Source organism: Barbus barbus, assembly GCF_936440315.1.
Source record: "Barbus barbus genome assembly, chromosome: 14".
Classification (NCBI taxonomy): domain Eukaryota; kingdom Metazoa; phylum Chordata; class Actinopteri; order Cypriniformes; family Cyprinidae; genus Barbus; species Barbus barbus.
The window spans coordinates 2181811-2203417 of record NC_136742.1 but is presented as its reverse complement, the minus strand read 5'-3'; the positions used below and the strand labels follow the sequence as shown (position 1 = coordinate 2203417).

The 21607-nt window shown below is 38.6% G+C and overlaps 1 protein-coding gene across 2 annotated transcripts in view; it reads left to right on the top strand.

Moving 5' to 3' along the window:
• LOC306880046 (rho GTPase-activating protein 18-like) overlaps positions 1–21607 on the top strand; it is a 42626-nt gene that overhangs the window by 9936 nt on the left and 11083 nt on the right. For both annotated transcript variants that reach the window (XM_079433319.1, XM_079433320.1), the window contains exons 2-7: positions 8036–8238; positions 13938–14173; positions 16633–16690; positions 19123–19259; positions 20423–20588; positions 20847–20938. In XM_079433319.1, the coding sequence (XP_079289445.1) occupies positions 8036–8238; positions 13938–14173; positions 16633–16690; positions 19123–19259; positions 20423–20588; positions 20847–20938 (892 nt within the window). The remainder of the gene's footprint in view (positions 1–8035; positions 8239–13937; positions 14174–16632; positions 16691–19122; positions 19260–20422; positions 20589–20846; positions 20939–21607) is intronic.

Sequence of the window (21607 nt, the reverse complement as noted above, 5' to 3'; positions counted from 1 at the left end):
GATTGCAGAGCAAAATAATGACTGCACACATTTTTGTCTGATCAAATGCTTAAACACTCTTTCTCCCATCAAAGCATGTATTTCTCCCTGAAACTGACTAGGAGGTAAGCTAATGCTTCATGTCTGCGATTTAAATGATTTATGTAAAAATAATAAATAAAAAAGGCAAGTCTTTTAATGTCTGGTCCCAGTGACTCAATAGCACAGGACAAACACTGAGCACATTAAGAGATGTAATGGGGTCTTTAAACTAGAGATCGACCGATATATCGATTTACCGATATTTTCCCGATATTTAAGTATTTTTCCATAATCGGATATCGGTTTTGTAATATCGGATTCACCGAGAAACACTGTCTTGTGGACGTTTTGAGAATTGCGCGCAGGATCGCAATTGCAGCGCATCTGAGGGGAGACGAGACAACAACGGCGTGCAGGTACTTGATTTGCTGTACTTAGTAAACTATTTAATATTACAGGCATTAATGCACAAATTAGATGTGTTACATAAATGCCTGATATATCGTTTATGCAACTTGGCTCTAAGAAATATGTTAAATAAGATACTCTGTCAAGCCCTGTCCCTATAAAGATATAACTTTGCCTGAAATAATACAGCCATGAATGATTGCATGTTGTCTATATGCTCATCATTAGTCTCGTGAAGCCGCTTTCATATTGCAGTTCACTCAGCGGTTGATGCTCAAGAAATGCTCAGCACGGCCACCGCATGTAACTTTGAACAAGATTCACTTTTTTGAAGCACCCTAAATTGTATTAACACTTACTATATAACCATTATTTCGTTTATAAACATCTAAATTAATACAACTCTATGGAAATTCTCTGCAATCGATGGCAGTTTGAGTAGCCTATAGTTCTGTGTAAATGCCAGGGTTCGTACGGTCATGAAAAACCTGGAAAAGTCATGGAATTTTAAAGCAGCAATTTCCAGGCCTGGAAAAGTTTTGGAAAAATAAATAAACCCAGAAAGTTTTGGAAAAGTCATGGAAATCTATTTCACAAATCTCTGTATAATTATATTATACAGATCTGTATAATCTGTACAATAGAATTATGTTTAATCAGGTTCGGTGCGGGATTGCGCATAGGCTATATCGCATTGTTTTACTCATTCCCGCAGCATTCGACTTTAAAATGATGGATATTCACACATTTATTCAATAGCCTGTTGCATATAGGTTTGATGAGTAAGTGAATCCACACAGAGTATCAGATGAAATCGGTAATTTGAAAACCGCGTGAGTGATTCAGCTGTACCGCGTCTTCTCTCTTTGACTGTCTCTTATAGCGGCTTCTCATCTGCGCATCTCGTCACTAAAGAGCTGCTGCACGCTGCGATACAAGACTTTCGCTCGCGTTTCGGTACAGTTGACAGAATTGTCACTTGCCTAATCGGGTCATTGTTGCATCGATACAAAAATTTAGCCTATTATTTATTTGCACGTCTTTTTAAGCCATTCGGTACTCGCACGCTCCACAGGCGGTTTCCCGTGCGCTCAGTCACGTCCAAAGGGCACGTGTATAAAGCTATTTTTTTACAGTCTATGGTATAAAGCCGACTTGCGAGAACCAAACTGAGTTTGGTACCAAACAAGCTCAGTAGAACCCTGCACAGGCCTCAAACATATGCCCTAGTCATCCCTTGTGCGGCATGATTACCCGAGTCCGACTGGAACCCGTGTCTTTTTTCTCTTTCTCTCTTCCCCATTACACAGCTGCTGTTGTAGCCATTAAAATAGTTCAGTTTCATTTTAATGGCAAAGTTTGTTATATTTATTTTTGTTTCTTTATAAGTTAATTTAAAAACAAATGTTTGGAACAATTTTTTTATTTTAAATTCAGGTTTTTGTTTTTAAAGTAGCCTAACGACCAAGCGGCCAGCAGCAGACAGTGAGTTAGCCAATGTTTGATCAATTTAGCCTTCTCAAACCACCTGACTAAAATAAAATCTATATATAAAATACTTAAAAAAGCATATCACAATGTTAGTTTAAACGTTTCACCTAGACAAATGTGTACTATTAGGCGCGTATTGTTTGTGCGGACAGTGGAAGCTTTGCAGGACATTTATTTGTGTGCACTCACAATATCAACATACGTTTTTTAAAAACAAACAAGATGGGCTTTCTGCCATCTCGGTCTTGAGCAGAAGCGCTTTACAAAATTGAACCGAAACTTAGCGAATATTCTATTCCCCCTGGCCCTGACACATTCATCATGGTAATTACTTGCTGGGGTTTTGTGGCAAGCTTTATTGCGTGCACTTTAACACAGAACTCTTCCAGCACTTGCTGCTGCTGCTGCTGCTGGCAGGACACTAAATACAGTCGAGCCGCTCTTGACAGTCGCGGTAGCACGGTCTCGTGGTGTTTCCACCAGCGCGGCAAATCCTTTTCATCACCGTAATATTTGATGGATATCTAAAATATTAAAATAAGGAGGAAGCCTAAAACAAGCCCAATGCCCGGCCGTGTCTGAGCTATGACATGAAAATTGTCCTGTCATTAGTCATTAATTTTAGTTAATGCTATGATAATTTGAACAGATTTTTATTCTTATTGTAAAATAATGGAACATTAGGTCATGAATATTGTCTCAAAAGTCATGGAGAAGTCATGGAAAAGTCATGGAAATTTATTGGTAAAAATGTGTATGAACCCTGAAATGCAGATAAACCGCGCTGTCAGCAGCATAATTTAGTGCATGCCAGTTGAGAAATGCAATAAAATACAATGCTTGTTATATTCCAATATTCCAGAGAATATTATTCCGTGAATTAACATTATCCAGTGAATTATTCTTCACTCTTTAGCCTATTAAACAGCTTATAAACCTACTAATAGGGAGCCAGTGCAGTGTTGACAGAACCGGGATAATGTGGTCATACTTCCTGGTTCTAGGAAGAACTCTAGCTGCTGCATTTTAAACCAGCTGGAGTTTGTTTATTAAACTTGCAGAGCAACCACCCAATAAAGCATTACAATAATCTAGCCTCGAGGTCATGAATGCATGAATTAATGTTTCTGCATTTGACATTGAGAGCATAGGTCGTAATTTAGATATATTTTTAAGATGGAAAAATGCAGTTTTACAAATGCTAAAAACATGTTTTTCGAAGGAAAGATAGCTATCAAAAAGTATGCCTAGGTTCCTAACTGATGACAAAGAATTTACAGAGCAGCCATCAAGTATTAGACAGTGATCTAGGTTATTACATGCAAATGTTTTTGGTCCAATAATTAACACCTCTGTTTTTTCAGAATTTAGCAGTAAGAAATTGCTAGTCATCCAATTTTTGATATCAACTATACATTCCGTTAGTAGGGGTGTAAGAAAATATCGATACACGTGAGTATCGCGATATTTTGTTTGGCGATACTATATCGATTCTCCAAAACGGAATATCGATATTTAAAAAAACAAACAAACAAAAAAAATCATACAAGATTCATGCAGTTGTTTCGTTTTGAGTTCATTTCCCGACCGCTAGATATCAGTCTTCATCTCTGAACTTAAACAGTGACAGGAAATACTAGCATCAGGGCACTCCACTAATGTTAGCATTAACACATTTCGCTGCCTGCCTGTAATGGAGGATGAAAGAATTGTTCCAGTTCTTGTTTCGATGTACAAAGCTGAAGTGTGGCGCCATTTGGGCTTTTGTGGTATTGTCCGCCCCGGGACCGCGGCGCGAGCGCAACCTCAGTTCTGCTGTTTGCCGCGTCCCGTGTTGAAGAGCCTTTGCGCGGGGTACGGCGGGCAGTAGAGTCGCCATGCAGCTGCAGCTTTCTCTCGTAATTCGGGGGCGTTTTGTGCAGGTGGGGCGGTGCTCGCGTCGCGGTCTCGGCGATTCCACGCAGAACATAAACATAGTTTTCTTTAGGAATCCTGCAAGCACTTTATTTTTCATTGATATTAAGCAGATGTCATTTTTTGTTCAGATCTATGGTTCAGATCAAATGTTATGACATTGTATGTCACAATTGTAAACTTAAACTGTGAACCTTTGAAGTATTGTCTATAAATATATATTTTTATAAAATACATTTTATACATGCATTTAACTAAAGAATCGTGCAAGCACTTGAATATCTCCCCCTTTACTCGTACTGCACAAAAAGTGCTTCAGTAATGTTGAATGTTACAGGGACTGATTATTGCAAATGCAGATCCCAGTGTGTTCTGCAGTGTGTTCTGATTAAACTATTTTTATTTATTTGCTAAGGTTTGCATATGGTGGTGTGTTCTTAATGGCTAAACAATATATATCCTGTTCCTAAAATAAGAAATATCCCAATATATCGCCTTGTTTACAGTATCGCAATATATCGGATCGCAACCCCTGTATCGTGATGCGTATCGTATCGCCAGATTCTTGCCAATACACAGACCTATCCATTAGTTTTGCAAATTGGTAAGTTTCATCATGTTGTGAAGAAATATAGAGCTGGGTATCATCAGCATAACAGTGAAAGCTAACACCTTGTTTCCTAATGATATCTCCCAAGGGTAACATGTAAAGCGTGAAAAGTAAGGGGCCAAGTACTGAGCCTTGAGGTACTCCATACTACACTTGTGATTGGTATGATACCTCTTCATTTACTGCCACAAATTGATGGCGGTCAGATAAGTACGATTTGAACCATGCAAGTACACTTCTTCTAATGCCAACATAATTTTCTAGTCTATTTAAAAGAATGTTGTGGTCGATAGTGTCAAATGCGGCATTAAGATCCAGTAGCACTAATAGAGAGATACAACCATGATCAGATGATAAAAGCAGGTGGTTTGTAACTCTAATGAGAGCAGTCTCAGTACTATAATATGGTCTAAATCCTGACTGGAAATCCACAAATATATAATTTTTCTCTAAGAAGGAACATATTTGTGATGATACTACCTTTTCTAATATCTTGGACAGAAAAGGGAGATTCGAGATCGGTCTGTAATTAATTAATTAATTAATTCTTTGGGGTCAAGTTGTGGTTTTTTAATGAGAGGCTTAATAACAGCCAGTTTGAAGGTTTTAGGGCATATCCTAATGACAATGATGAGTTAATAATATTCAGAAGAGGATCTATTACTTCTGGAAGCACCTCTTTTAGGAGCTTAGATGGAACAGGGTCTAAAATACAGGTTGTTGGTTTAGATCAGGGGTCGGCAAGTACGTTTTTTTTTTTTTTTTACCACGCGGGCCGGATAATTTAAGATATTAATTAATGAAAAATGCAACCAGAATTGCCTGTGACTGACTGTCACAGTGTATTTTGTAACTGGTAGTGAGCTGTTACTCTGTGTAAAATCCTTCAACAGTCATTAACAAAAAGCTGCATTTGTGTGGCGGTGTCCGATCAGAGTATGTGAGCGGAGTGGAGCATCAACAATTTCCCCTCCGCGCTCCGAGCATTTAATAATCACTCCGCTCCCGCTCCACTCCGAGCTCACTAGCTGGGTTTCCATCACCCTGTTTTAATGCGCATTTTGAAGTATCGCATGAGAAATGCGTGATGGAAACGCCAAATTACGAATACAAATCCCTTAATTCGCAAAAAAGTTTTTACGCTCGCTTGAGGTGGTTTTTGACTTGTGCAAAAAAGGGTTAATGTGAATAAAGGGAAATGGAAATGCATTTTACGAATAACTTCCTCCAAGCGCATCAAAAAAGTCATGTGACTGCACTATGAGACGGGACAACTTGACTAGCAGTGGACTGATCTCGTTCCACAGCATCTGAAATGTTGTTACGATCGTTCTGAAATGCCTGACCAAAGTCTGTCATCAAAGTATTTCTGTATAATTGTCTTACACGACTGTGTTCCCAAACAGCACCACCTCAGATAGAAAATCAGCAAATTCTTTATTAAAGTCTGTATGGTGCCCTGGTGGCCTGTATACAGTAGCCAGTACAAACATCACAGGGGATTTATCATTAACACTTGTTTCTTTGGATAACGTTATATGAAGCACCATTACTTCAAACGAATTATACTTGAAACCCGACCTCTGAGAAATACTGAAAATAGTGCTATAAATTGTGGCAACACCTCCCCCTTTACCTTTGGGAGAACTCAATTCGGTCTGGTTTTCTGAGCGCAGACACTGAAGCAGCGCGTCTCACACAGCACACGAAAAATGATGTTGAGTTGTCTGTTTTGACGAGTATTCACGTAAACGCAGTCGGTCACGTCTGATGTGAACAGTAGGGAGAATATCAGACATGTATCAGTAGATTGCATCAGAGTATTCGGTTTTAAAGGGGCAGCAGCATAATTTAATTGCTATTGTCTGTGGCACTGATGTTAATCAAGCAACAAAAGACAGACAGAAAATCACTCGCTGCTCTTGACTGGATCAGTTTAGTAGCCCTAAAGATTAATCTAAATTTATTTATAGAAATAAATATGTCTGCTTGAAAGAATGAAGAATATGGCAAACAAGTTGTTAGAAAGAATGCATAATTAGCCTATATAACCATTATTATTTAATTGAAAAGAAGACCATGTTCTTGTTCTTTATGAGAAGTGGTTTTATTTCATTTGAACATAAAGGCATGTTGTGTGTCACCGCAGTTAAATCGGTGTCTATCCTGATAAAACCTTAATATCAAACCTATATAATGAGTTTGGAAATTTTAGAGAAATGCATTACAACTAAACCCATTAGATTTTAGCCGACTAAATTTACTGTAGACTAACACTAAAAACAATTCATATGGCTAAAACTAAATCAAAATTAACACTGGTCTTGAGTCAACAACTCACGGATTCAAATGATCATCAATCAGTACTTTTTACCTTTAATAATTAAGTACATTAAAAATTAAAAGCTACTTGTACTTTTACTCAAGTAAAAATGAAAAGTACTGAATACATTAAGTGGAGTAATGTTTTATTAGTATGTGCACTTTTACACAAGCACTTGGTTTGTGTACTTTGTCCACCACTGGCCACTAACGCACAGTTACGGGTTCAGTCCTAAAGCAGCCGTGACCCAGAAACTGGAGAGTCCCTGGCAGCACAGATCTGCTCGCTCACTGTTTTCCAGACTGCCCCCATTACACCCTCACTGTACTGAAGTCTCAGATATGACCTGCTTCACGACATCCAGTAGCTCCTGTATCCAGCAGCAGTGAAGAGTGCTGAGCTTTGAGCGTTTTTTCATACGCTCATCCGGAGAGGAAATAAAGCAGCCTGTTTAAACCATCCTGCCCCGCACAAACAGCCAAACAATCAGCCTGACAATGGCATCTTTATGTCCTTATAGCACAGAGGCTTATTTTTCGCACTTCCGGCCCAGATCCCTCTGGGGGGTGAGCAGCAGGACTCTTCATGCCTGCTGTGTCATGCATCGAATGAGAAGAACGGTCAAAGAGTCATATTCTGCACTGTTTTTAGATTTTAATCTAAATAAAAAATAAGTAGGCTACATAATTGTTAGTTGCATCCCTCATGCAAACTTATTAAATATTAATATTTAATAATTTTCTAAATTATATTTTTTTGTTTAGTCTAAGCATGTTTAGATTTTAAATACATACATAATTGTTAGTTGCATCTCTAGTCTAGTGCAAACTTTGCTTCACCAAAATTCAGAAATAGGGATAAAAAAGAATGTACACAAATGTGAAACAAACAAATTGAGCCTGATGAGCCATGTAATATTTGTCTTGTAAGAAACATTATAATAAAGATCTTGCATTCTTGGTGTTCGGTGTTTAAAAATGGCCCCGAGCTCTAGGTGATGAATATCAGTCAACAGAAATGATCATTACAATCATGAAGTTTCCATCATTACAAATACATTTCCTCCAGACTATAACCAGACGCTGATGATTAAACTGAGTCCAGTACAAACGGAGAAGTGCTGGTGGCCTTCGTGTCTGTGTTCAGGTTTGAGACCGCAGCGATGGTGTGAACATGACTGCTGACTGCTGGAGTGTGATTAAAGCGTCTGAATGTGATGTTGATTTGGTGTATTTCACACCTCTGTCTCTTTCTCTGTGTTCACGCAGCCGTAGAACCGGCCAGTATAATGTCCAGCGGGGGAAAGCGGCCGGTGCGGGCTCGAGCTCACGGAAAGCACCATACCAGCGCTGCAGCTCCCAGGACTCTCTGGACGAGCAGGCCATGGTGGACTACTTCAAAGAGGTGGAGATCATCCAGTGCAGCGGAGACGCAGAGACGCAGGAGGACCTGCAGCTGAAGGTGGCTGATGGTAAGAAGCGCCTGTCCGCACTGCGTTCTCCAACAACAGGTTGACATGCATGCAAGGCCAAAAAATCATTTCATTGTCTTATAATATGCATTTATTTTTACCTTGCTCAACGACTCCCAAACGATTCACTCTACTATTCAATTTTCCAAACCCCTCCTAATCTGCGATTTAATTTAAAGCAGTGTTTGTGAGTGCAGTGCTGCTTTGTGTACAGCGTTACCGGGGAAACAGCTATTTTTACCGCTGCACCTAGTGGCAAAGAATGAATTTGCATTTTTATTCAGAACAATGTGAAAAGACCAACAAGTGGGTGGGAAATATGCTAATGTTTCATGTTGACTCCAAATGAAACGGCTTGGGATTTGTTTTCAAAACGACACTTTCAATGATTCAGAGTCGACTCTTTCTTGTGAGAGATTAATTTTATATACGGTGCACTTTAGGATTTAAAACTTTGCAGGATGTTTTCATTCACTTAGAGCTGTGCTGCACACTGCATGAAAGCTCATTTTCAAAAATCCATAATCAGGGCACTTTAACGGCAGTACAAGAGTCAACTGCTATCAGACCTGACAGAGCCAGCTCTGCACAGAAAATAAGACTGGATTATTTCATTAAAGACTGCCTTTAAAAACTACAAAAGAGTCACACTTCAGTTTGGGGGACCAATTCTCTCCATTAACTAACTATTAACTACAACTTTGCCTCCTAATGTGCTGCTTATTAATAGTTAGTAAGGTAGTTGATAAATTTAGGTATGGCGTCGGATTGAGGGATCTAAAATATGATGCAGAATAAGGCATTAATATGTGCTTTATAAATACTAATACATGGACAATTTGCTAGTAATAAGCAAGCATCTAGTTCATAGATGACCAATGAGAATTGGGCCCCAAACTGAAGTATTACCTAAAATAGTTATTGTCTGTGTTGAGTTATGAGACATTAAAACTAATCACATGAGGCATATCACATTTAAATTTAAATGATGATTAATCTACACAAAGCCCAAAGTTCAGCTGTAATAATAATAATGATGATAATAATAATAATGCAGCTGAAATAATAAGTGCTATTTTATTATTCTTGATATACTATTATAGTTTTTGTTAATATTTTGAATTGTAATATGTAGTAAAAACATGCATAACAACTGATTAAATGAAATTTATAATGACCATACGTGTCCCTGCAGCACAAAAGCAGTCATGAGTAACACAGGTATATCTGTAGCAATAGCCAACAATACATTGTATGGATCACAATTATACATTTCTCTTTTATGACAAAAATCATTAGGATATTAAGATCATGCTCCATGAAGATATTTAGTAAATTTCCTACAGTAAATATATCAAAACTTCATTTTTGATTAGTAATATGCATTGCTAAGAACTTCATTTGAACAACTTTAAAGGAGATTTTCTCAATATTTAGATTTTTTTGCACCCTCAGATTCCAGATTTTCAAATATTGTCCGATCATAACAAACCATACATCAATGGAAAGATTATTTATTCAGCTTTCAGATGATGTATAAATCTCAATTTCGAAAAAGTGCCCCTTAAGACTGGTTTTGTGGTCCAGGGTCACATATTATTCACTAAATTAGAAATAAATAATTAGACGTTTTTTCTGTCTCTGTATGCGAGTTCAGCATGCTGCGTGAAGCGAGATTAAAACATGATTGCACTACATCTCTGTCACACAGCTGGCACATACAGCCCCGCTCGGAGCCACGGCCAGTGTCAATAAAAGTATCAACCTCACTTTCACCTTTAAAGGGCCCATATTGTCAAAACTGAAATTTCCTGGCTTTTATCATTATACCAGAGATCTAGGGGCTATGTAACTACCATTTAAGTTTCAAAACAGTCAGTCCACCGTAAAGTGCACACAGCCTGCGTAAAGTTGCTGTGTTTTTTCACGAGCCGCTGTTGACTTCCGTAAAAATGTGACGTCCCAACAACTCAGTCACCGCCTTCAGTCACCATCCCGAGCACCGCCTTCCGTCCTTTTGCCAAACCCCCAGACAGCATGGCGTCCATGAGCACCAACAACACGGAAACATGTCGAAAAGGTTAACTTTAACGGACGAAACCAGATCGGCGACCTGTAACATTACACTCTTCACTCAAAGGATGGACGATCTGACAGGACTGTTACTATGAGCTGGATCACGTCTAACATGTACAGTAAAGACAAACTCACCGTATCCATCTAGTCATGATGAAGATGTAAATACATTTCAATTTCAGCAGGCAACTATTTTTACTGCTACAATATTATTCCAGCCACAACTAATCACAACAACGTATACAATTACAAATGATTAAATCGTCAGTTTGTTGTTTCACACACATGCACACAGATATTATTTCATACACGACAGTCATGAGATGCAAGAAATCTTCAGACGTGCTCATAACAACAAGACAATACTTTATTGAACCTTTTCTGATAAGAAGTGTGCGCTGCAAACGCGAGCATTCATGATGATGGTTTATGTCCAGTCCGCTCGTTTTATCGCGTTTAACCACAGCTGTCGTCGGTTTTTGTCTGGCAGTGGCCAGATTTCTAATTTGAGGCTGTATTACATCGATTCTGGCACCCAACATCACAACAAGATGATATTAGCTCCTTATGAAGCCGAATCTGCGCTGGTTTGAATGGGCCACCTCCAGGGCAATTTTCCCTTTGTTTTGCTTCCAGCTTAGCGCGGTGACGTAATTGTCGGCCCTACTTGACCCTAGTTACCTGTGGTTGGCCTAGCGGTGCGTCACTCAGAAAACAACAGGCCAATCAGAAGATAGGCTCATGAATATTAATTAGACAGATCGACCTGTTTTTATCAGAGCTCATGAGAGAAGAGCTGTAGAAATATATTGAGATGGTTTTTGGTACTTATACCACAAATATATATTCTTAAGGACATCAAAACCTAAAATAAAACTCCAGAAAGGTGTACAATATGGGACCTTTAAATTCATGAAACTGACAGAAAACTAGAGAAAGGTCTTGAATGTTGTTTGCTTGGTTCGAAACTTCCAAATCAGATTGAATTAAATTATATCTCTCACTTCTTTCTGTAAATGGAAAATTCAGTCGTACTGCTTGACCTGGGTAGCCTGGGTATGAGGGGTATACTTTTTATACCACAATATTTAATATTTTCTCGATTTTCATGTGTCATGCATGAGTGCATATGTGTTATGGTACAAGCAAGAAACCTAGTGTTAAATATATTCAATATATTTACGTTTTGTTTCCATGTGTAAGAACAATAGGCTTAACTTTCAGGACGAACCTACAATAAATACCACAGACAGAGATCAGTGACATTAGTGGGAATTGTTTGCCCATAAAGGAACAACAAACTGTGACTTCCTTTAACCTCTGTGAGTGTCTAAATTGTGAAGCTACCGGAAAAGGAAGATATTTCTGTTTCCTGTCAGAGCTGAATTAATGCCTTGCTCCTCACCACAACTGTGATGAAAATAACACAATGCCACACATACTGCATATGTCCCTGCACTGCTTGTGTGATTCATAAGAGGTTTTAAATCATTCATGAGGAGAATACAATAAAGTGAGTGTAGTTGAGTTTGATAGCAGGTGTCAGTGTGAATCCCAGAGCTGTGTGTCAGAAATGTCTGGGTTTATTTTACATATGTGACCCTGGACCACAAAACCAGTCATAAGGGTACATTTGTTAAGTTGGGATTTATTCATCAGCTGAAAGCTGAATACATAATCTTTCCATTGATGTATGGTTTGTTATGATAGGACGATATTTGAAAATCTGGAATCTGAGGGTGCAAAAAAATCTAAATACTGAGAAAATCTCCTTTAAAGTTGTTCAAATGAATCACTAATCAAAAATTAAGTTTATATATATATATATATATATATAGTGAGGTCAATAAGTATTTGATCACCCTGTGATTTTTGCAAGTTCTCTTAATTAGAAATCATGGAGGGGTCTACAATTTTCAGCATAGGTGCATTTCCACTGTGAGAGACAGAATCTAAAAATAAAAATCCAGAAATCACATTGTATGATTTTTTTAACAATTTATTTGTGAATTACTGTCTCAAATAAGTATTTGATCACTTGCTTATCCGCCAGATTTCTGACCCTCAAAGACCTGTTATTTTGTTTTAAATAGTCCAGCTACACTCTGCTCATGATTCTAAATTAGTAGCACCTGTTTGAGGTCGCTAGCTGTCATAAAGACACCTGTGCACCCCACAATCAGCCAAAGTCTAAGTAGCAACATGGGCAAAACCAAAGAGCTGTCAAAAGACACAAGAGACAAAGTTGTAGACCTTCACAAAGCTGGAAAGGGCTACGGGGCAATTGCCAAGCGGCTTGGTGAAAAAAGAACAACTGTTGGAGCAATTGTCAGAAAATGGAAGAGGCTAATGATGACTTTCAATGTCCCTCGGACTGGGGCCCCACGGAAGATCTCTCCTCTTGGGGTATCAATGATGCTAAGAATGGTGAAGAATCAGCCCAGAACTACACGGAGGAGCTGGTCAATGCCGTGAAGAGAGCTGGGACCATCGTTTCCAAGGCTACTATCAGTAATACACTAAGACGTCATGGTTTAAAATCTTGCATCGCACGGAAGGTTCCCCTGCTTAAGTCAGCCCATGTCCAGGCCCGTCTGAAGTTTGCCAGGGACCATCTGGATGATCCAGAGGAGTCATGGGAGAAAGTCCTGTGGTCAGATGAGACCAAAGTAGAACTTTTTGGTCTTAACTCCATTCGCCGTGTTTGGAGGAAGAAGAATGATGAGTATCATCCCAATAATACCATACCTACAGTGAAGCATGGGGCTGGAAGCATCATGCTCTGGGGGTGTTTTTCTGCACAGGGGACAGGACGACTGCACTGTATTAAAGAGAGGATGAACGGGGCCATGTATTGTGACATATTGGGCAAAAACCTCCTTCCCTCAGTCAGAGCATTAAAGATGGGTCATTGCTGGGTCTTCCAACATGACAATGACCCAAAGCACACAGCCAGGAAAACCAAAGAGTGGCTCCATAAGAAGCATATCAAGGTCCTGGAGTGGCCTAGCCAGTCTCCAGACCTAAATCCAATAGAAAATCTTTGGAGGGAGCTGAAACTCCGTGTTGCTCAGCGACAGCCCCGAAACCTGACAGATCTAGAGAAGACCTGTATGGAGGAGTGGGCCAAAATCCCTCCTGCAGTGTGTGCAAACCTGCTGAAGAACTACAGGAACCGTTTGACCTCTGTAATCGTTAACAAAGGCTTCTGTACCAAATATTAAACATTTTTTGACTCAAGTGATCAAATACTTATTTGACACAGTAATTCACAAATAAATTGTTAAAAAAATCATACAATGTGATTTCCGGATTTTTATTTTTAGATTCTGTCTCTCACAGTGGAAATGCACCTATGCTGAAAATTGTAGACCCCTCCATGATTTCTAATTAAGAGAACTTGCAAAATCACAGGGTGATCAAATACTTATTGACCTCACTATATATATATATATATATATATATATACATACACGGTTGGAAGTCTACCAAATATCTTCATGGAACATGATCTTTACTTAATATCATAATGATTTTTGGCACAAAAGAAAAATGGATAAAAATACCTGTGCTACTTATGACTGGTTTTGTACTCCAGGGTCTCACATGTTTGTGTTCTGCAGAAGGTGAGCAGGAGGAGGCGTGGCTGATGGAGGCGGGGCTTGCGACGCTGTTCGACGAATCGGCTTCAGACGGCGAGGACAGCATTGTTCTACTGTCGACTCTGACCCGAACGCAAGCGGCCGCCGTGGCGAGACGCGTGGAGACGCTCAAACAGACGCTACGCAAACGCAACAAACCATACAGTGTCCCGGATGTTCGAGAGATCTTTAAACCATCACCTGCTTCACAGAGTAAAGTACGTCACTGACCTTGCATCAGTGTTCATTTTCACAGCAAATTTTGATTTTGTTTTAGTCATAGTCTTTTGACTAAAATGCTGTTTAGTTTTAGCCATATTTTAGTAATCTGAATTGTTTTTAGTTTTAGTCTACAGTAAATTTAGTCGGCTAAAATCTAATGGGTTTAGTTGTAATGCATTTCTCTAAAATTTCCAAACTCATATAGGTTTGATATTAAGGTTTTATCAGGATAGACACCGATTTAACTGCGGTGACACACAACATGCCTTTATGTTCAAATCAAATAAAACCACTTCTCATAAAGAACAAGAACATGGTCTTCTTTTCAATGAAATAATAACGGTTATATAGGCTAATTATGCATTCTTTCTAACAACTTGTTTGCCATATTCTTCATTCTTTCAAGCAGACATATTTATTTCTATAAATAAACTGATTAATCTTTAGGGCTACTAAACTGATCCAGTCAAGAGCAGCGAGTGATTTTCCTCCGAACCGCGCAGCAGATTCTCTCTGAATGAATCTCTCCCAAATCATCCCTCCCTAACACTTTCGTCTCGTTTTTATTCGTTGACACAAATGTCAATAGATTTTCGTCAGTTTTGTCATTCAAAACGAGTTTTAGTTCATCATCTCAATTTCATCAGTGAAAAAAATGTTGTTTATGAATTAATGAAAATTATTCATCAACCAAATGAACACTGCCTTGCATTAGTGCAAATCACGCTTTTTAGCTCCGTAAGATACATCAATGAGTTCGAAACCAATGATTGGCTTGACGGGTGGATCTGTGACATTTATAATTAGTGAAATAATACAGATCAGTCTGCCAGATGGTTTGATTCAGTCTACACCGTTGGCATACGATACAGCTTTAGCAGGATGAAGGATGTCCTACTAGTGAGGCTGCGTTTACACTGGCACAAAAAAATCAGGGTTTTTACTCACGTGTGACACAGGTCTGATATTGTTGCACACGTGTAAAGGCAAAAATCAGCACAAGATTAGATTTTTTTGTTTGTTTTTTGCATCTGTTCTGAGCCACTTCCAAATGGGGTTTTAATCAGATACATATCCAATATCTGGACATCTGACCTGCGTCTAAACGCATGCATCTGAGTCAAGGGAGAAACATTTACCCAAAAGATAACTTAATCTCGCATTATGAGTCAGATGTTGCCTGTTTGGGCTCACACACAATCTCAGCTGCTTTTGTTGAGATGGAAACTTTATTCAAGGTATAAATTGCGTACACACCTAAACATTCAGGAGCACAGAAGCTGCCCTATAGTTTTATAAATAAATGTTTATTTTTACATTTCCAATATATTTACATTTATTTTACATGCATTATTAAAAATGAGGATAATGGAAGCAATCAAAATCAACAAAATAGCAATGATATGCAAGTGCTATAACCAGTCTCAGTTAGCTTAACACAGCACACGCAGCAAGGGTTTTTAATTATATAATAAACAAAAAGAAAGGGATAGAATAGAAAAAGAATAGAGCAAGCTAGTGTTGATAATGTTGTACTGTAATGTTGAAAATTACTGTTATTTTATATCTCCAGTCAATCAGTTCAGCCAATTTTGCACTGCAAACATCAGAGACTGTGCATGCTGGCAGTGATCACAGTATAAGCAGGATAATCACGTGCACATTAAAGTCAAAGAATCATCCGATGTGATTTATACAAATGATATTTATAAACGGCAATACAAAACCCCAGGGTCAGTCCTGTCAGTTTGGTTGGGGATTCATATAAACACAAATGAATCGTGTCTTAAGTGAATTTAAACAGGTGGGTCAAAATATCAGCCCTGTGCATGAAGCCTTGTAAACGCAGCCTCGGACAGGCTGTTAACAGTGTCACCAATTACACAGTAGTTCCCTGTTAATACACATTTCAGCACAGTGTAATGAATAACCGAGAAAATATAAAAGTGAAGGGTTATTTCCCGTTTGAAGGATGTGATAAATCACAAACATTAATGCCATTTATTGTGCCATACTGGGTGGTTTATTAAGGACAGCTGTAAGTTGTGATTGATGTTTCTGCTAGATGCTGCCCTAAATAATCGATACTGTGAAGACTGAAAGAGTCAGAGTCTCTGAGAAAATCCTAATCAGAATGGAGCTACAGGAACACAACCTGATGCTCACGTTCTCCAGCATGATCTGAGACCACATCTGACAAAGACTCGCATGATCAGTGTCACTGACATTAGTCACCTAGACTCTGAAAGATCTCCAGGATTGAATGAGACCTCAGACTTTCGGATGCAGCACGGAATGATTAACACAACATCACGCTCTCTCCTGTGTGATAAGCACCTGTTTTGTGTGTTTGTGTGTGTGTGTGTGTGTGTGAGAGAGATTCAGTGATAATTCACTCACAGCACATGCTAACAGTTTGTTTCTCTTGTTTTCCTTCGCTGTCTTTTTCTGACAGGATGAGGCTGGATCCACAGAAAGAAGTGGGAGCAATAAACAGGAAGTGGAAGGACTGGGTATGTGTCATGAGCTAAAGTGCAATGTGGCGGCTTGTTTTATGGCATTCTTGAAAATGTTCACATGTAGTGTTTAACATGAAATGGCAAAGCAGCACTCAGAGAACATGCTGTGATGTCCATGGCTTTCCCTAGTAAAAAAAAAACTGTCATCTATTTAAAATACTTTTTTTTTTTTCATACCAAGTATACTTTAAATCCCTTACCATATGTATAGACATCACTTAAGACTTACTGATATGACATTTTAATTACATTTTTGCAGTATTTCCTTATTGCACAATGCACATTTCTTAATGTTATGCCTAAAATGTCTTTTAATATCACTATTAATAAGGATCGTATAATCTTTGAATAATATCAGCCTTTAAATGCAAATGCACCTGAAGTATACTTGCAATAGTTCCACTTTAGCACAATCAAATATGCTTCAGGATATCTTTAGTTGGACTTCTTCAGCGCTACGTCCCCACAATTAAAGTGCATTTAGTACAAAATGAGTTGTTCCAATTTTGCAGACTTTGTTTACCACAATCTACAATCGCAGCACATAAATATGTAAGTGTATTTGTAGTATACTTACCCCGAAATAAATGTATTTCAAATACATTTTAGTATTTTTTTCATTAGGGTTTGTAACTGAAATGAAACATTTGACTTTATATGTCCTTGACATCCAGAGAAAGAGAACCACGTAACCTTATGTCTAATCATTCACACCTGTTCATAGAGACGAGCAGAACATAATCATTTTTTATTGTAAATGATAATTGACAATAGAGCAATGGAAATAAAAACGCTAGAGGTGTTGTAAAGAGGTGTATGAGCGTTATACGCTGCTGGGTTATCTTGTTTTGTGTTTTACAGTGTTCATACTTTACCCTGGCTTAGTAATCAATCCTGGGTTGTCAAGTTTTGACATTTCACACCATACATTGTTAAACATAGGGTTAATGTTCTCATTTACCTATTTGCAGAGCTAATTAACATCAGTTTTGACAAGTACAGCATCAGATGTTTCAGATCTGGCTCTTGTCTCAAATTGCCAGAAAATGCTACAAAAATAAAAAAGTAGTTAAAGAGAAAAAAACATCCAAATGGCTTCTTAGAATTGGTTTTAAATAGTGCTGAAATATTTTTATTTTAACATTAAAGTTTTTAAATATACTTTTATATTGCAGTAATTTCACATTCAATCTTCAAATGAATGCAGAAAACAAAGACAGTATATGTTTAATATTTGTTTAGTGGCATTTCTTTTATGACTGAAGGCGAGTATCACTGATACCAATACTGACGTCTCTAGGAAATACTTTCCTCTAATATTTAACCTTTCACTATATATTATGTTGACTATACTAACATTACAGTATTGAGAGCTATCAAGCAGAACATATACAGAAACTGAATAAAGTTATCAAACACTAAATTCTAAATTAAATATGAATCCTTAAAGCTACAAAAGTTATTGATTTACTCTTTTTTTCTTTTGTTCTTTGATGAACCGACAGCTTATTTGGCTGCTGTGACTTTAAGAGCTGCCGCTGCTGAACATGATGCTTTCATATGTACAGTATACTGGCTGAGAGCAAAGGAAAATGATTTGTTACTAACATCTTATCTGACCACAGCTCACTGCTGTTCTGCTGAAGCGTCATCCGTACCGTTTCTGCACTCGTTTAGTGGAGGCGTGTCTGAAAAGTCTCCTATTTGATGTGATCATATAAATGTTCTGCGTCTACATAAATGCAATTCGTGTCAAGAAAGAGACAGAAGCTGCAGTTGTGAGCGGGGTGGCCAACCCTAGCTCTGCCCCTGCCTTAAATATCTTTAACGCGTTAAACTGGAAAAATTAATCGCGTTAACGTGCTAATTTTGAATCATATTTTTATTCTTTACTTCATTGTAGGTGTTTCCCTTTGCTGTTTGAGTTTTTCTCAGTTACTGAAGCTAAATAGAGCATGTGAAAATGTGTCCGTCTTAAAATAGCGCATGAGACGGTCAGTTAATGATTGGCTGTCTGTTGCACTGCTGTGTTTGGCTCTGCTGTGCTCAGTGCTGGGTGAAATGCAGTACTGAGCCTCTTTCATAGTTACAGGTGTGAGATGTTGCTGAAATCAGGGGTTAAATCACCTGTTATAAGTGGCGGGAGTTTAAGACTTCAGGGTTTAGTACAGAGTGAAAGTCCTCCAGACAAATTGTGCAGTTGTAGTCTGTGTTTGGGAGCAGAGGTGGTTAAGTTATCACTGACTGCCAAATAACGATGTCTGTGATTGCTGGACTTTGACTAGCCTGATTTAGGTAACGGTTTAATCAACGAACAGCGATGCAAGATGGTTGAGTGCACACCTGTGTGTTTTTGTGCATGAATGTTTTCCCTAGTTTCTGACTGTGAGATGATGTTGTTGTGTGTGTGTTTATTGTTTGGGTAGGTAATGGGGCTCCAGGGGGCGGAGCTGACGCCGAGACTGACATTAACCTGGAGGTGTCGTTCTCCGAGCAAGCACTTGTCTACAAAGAAGGGTTAAAGGTTACCCAGCCCCAGAATGAAGCTGACGACAGGTTACCCGTGAGTCAGACATTCACTCATCAGGTGGACACTCGTTGAGTGTGTGTGTGTGTGTGTGTGTGTGTGTGAGAGTAGGGACGGACTGGGAGTAAAAAACGGCCCTGGATTTTCTCCCAAATAGACCCACCACAACTACAGTACAAACAGCCGCTATATCTCACAGACGGTCGTTCGGGACTTCTTCAGATGGAATATCTGCCCCTGTGTGTGTGCGTGTGTGTGCGCGCGCGCGCGTGTGTGTGTGCACGCGTATGTGTGTGTGTAAAGTTTATGCACCACAGTAAATGTGAGTCCAAGAGATGACTTGCTCTGATTGGCTGCTTGAGGATTAAGAAATGTTAATGTTTATATGGATATGAGTCTCACAGAGACCTTTGATCTGTCTGAATATGTTTAGAGTGCAAAAAATGCCAAATGAAAGATTTAAATCATTAGTGGAATCACTGAAGTGACATGACTGTGGATCCTCAGACAGATCGTGTGTGTGTGCTCGAGTAAAGCTGACCTCTGCTGGACAGTCTGTGCATCCTACTCTGGGTTTCTGTATTCTGTGCATCCTTTCCCTTTTCAGCATCTGTCACACTTTAGTTGGGGACCCATGCTCACTGTTAACTCTTAACTATGCTTTTGCCTCAAACTCATAATTTCCTGCTTATTAATAGTTAGGAAGGTAGTTGTTAAGTGTAGGTATTGGGTCCGAGTAAAGGATCTGCAGAATAAGATGTTAATATGTGCTTTATAAATACTAATAAACAACAAATATGCTAGTAATATACATGCTAATTAGTTAATAGTGAGAATTTATCTCTAAACTAACATTACCCAAAAATCACTATTACTGTTATATTACATTACATTTAGTTCTAGAGTCTGAACACAAACACTAGTATTATGTTGAGTTTGTGCCTCATCCTGCAGTGTTTGTGCTCCAGACATGAATGCTTCCTCAAACCATGTGTCTTGTTAAAGAGGTCATCGGATGCACATTTTTGGTGGATGATAAAGCAGCTAAAGGAGGGACGGCATAATTAGAGACCAGAACATCATAGCAGCGCTCAGAACACCTCAGCAACCACACAGCTAAAACACACAATAAAGCCTACATATAGCATCTTATAAATGTGCCCATGTATTTTTTTCTCATTCAGTTTCTCGTCTTTCAGGATTTTAAAGTGTCTCAGGATAAGACCGGACAGACGAGAGTCGGCGATCTGTCCGCTGAGGACATGAAGAAGGTTCGCAGGCTTGTTCTGATTGAGATGAGCGCTCTGTTCGACACGTGTGGCATCGAGGTGAAGGCTCATAAAGCTCTCAAGGTCAAAGTGAGAGGTCAGTGCCTCTGGTATGTGTTCAGAATCAGAAGACTGGATCTGAAAATGCTCTCAGACCTTTGAGTTCACTGTATGTTTTTCTTGCACTCTGCTAAACATTTCCCATGCATGTACATGCTGGAGACACACGCTCACAAAAGCCCCTTATAAAAACAGCACTTTCATGTCAGATCTTTAATTGGTTTTGAGGATGATTAATGTAATTGTGTGTGAGCACTGAATCTGAAACTGGTTGTGACTGTATTATCTTCCGTAGAGTCGGGTTTGTTTGGTGTTTCTCTCTCTACGCTGCTGGAACAAGACCAGCGGAGGATGCCAGGAACCAAAGTGCCTCTTATCCTGCAGCATGTAAGAGAGCGGACACTTAGTACTGTAACCAAGCAAAACATGACCAGGAGCATTAACTCAGAAACTACTACAAATCTACCTGACATCCTTTGAGATTAAAAGCATATATATTTCCCAGCAGTCATGGCACCATTATTTTCAGTTCAATGCAAGAAGTCTGATAGTTTGTTTGTTTTATTTGCCAAATTTAAAACATAATACAAAAAAAGTCCAATAAAGACTAATTCATACACATTTCAAAACTTTCGAGGATAAAATACACAAAAAAGCCTTCGGTTTATTTCCATCGCAGTCCTCTGTATTTAAAAAAAAATGGACGAACATCATAAATGGAGTGCAATCCACATCAAGTTCAGAAACTTACCACACAAACTTGAAAACATCAATGATAAAACAACCATTTTTTAACTTCACTTCTAAAAATACTATCAACTTGTATCTCTTGGATACACCCAGGTAATTTATATACAGAGTTATATACATATTTCACTCTTAAACCTACAAGGATATATATAATTTAGCGGTCACATTTGGGTATTTGCTAAAAGTGGTAAAATACTCTTAACAAACACCGAAACATCTTGATAGTAACCTCATGGCAACACCCTGGCAACCAAACACAACCTCCTTCATTATAAGAGATCTGACTGTAGTGCACAGTGTTCTCAG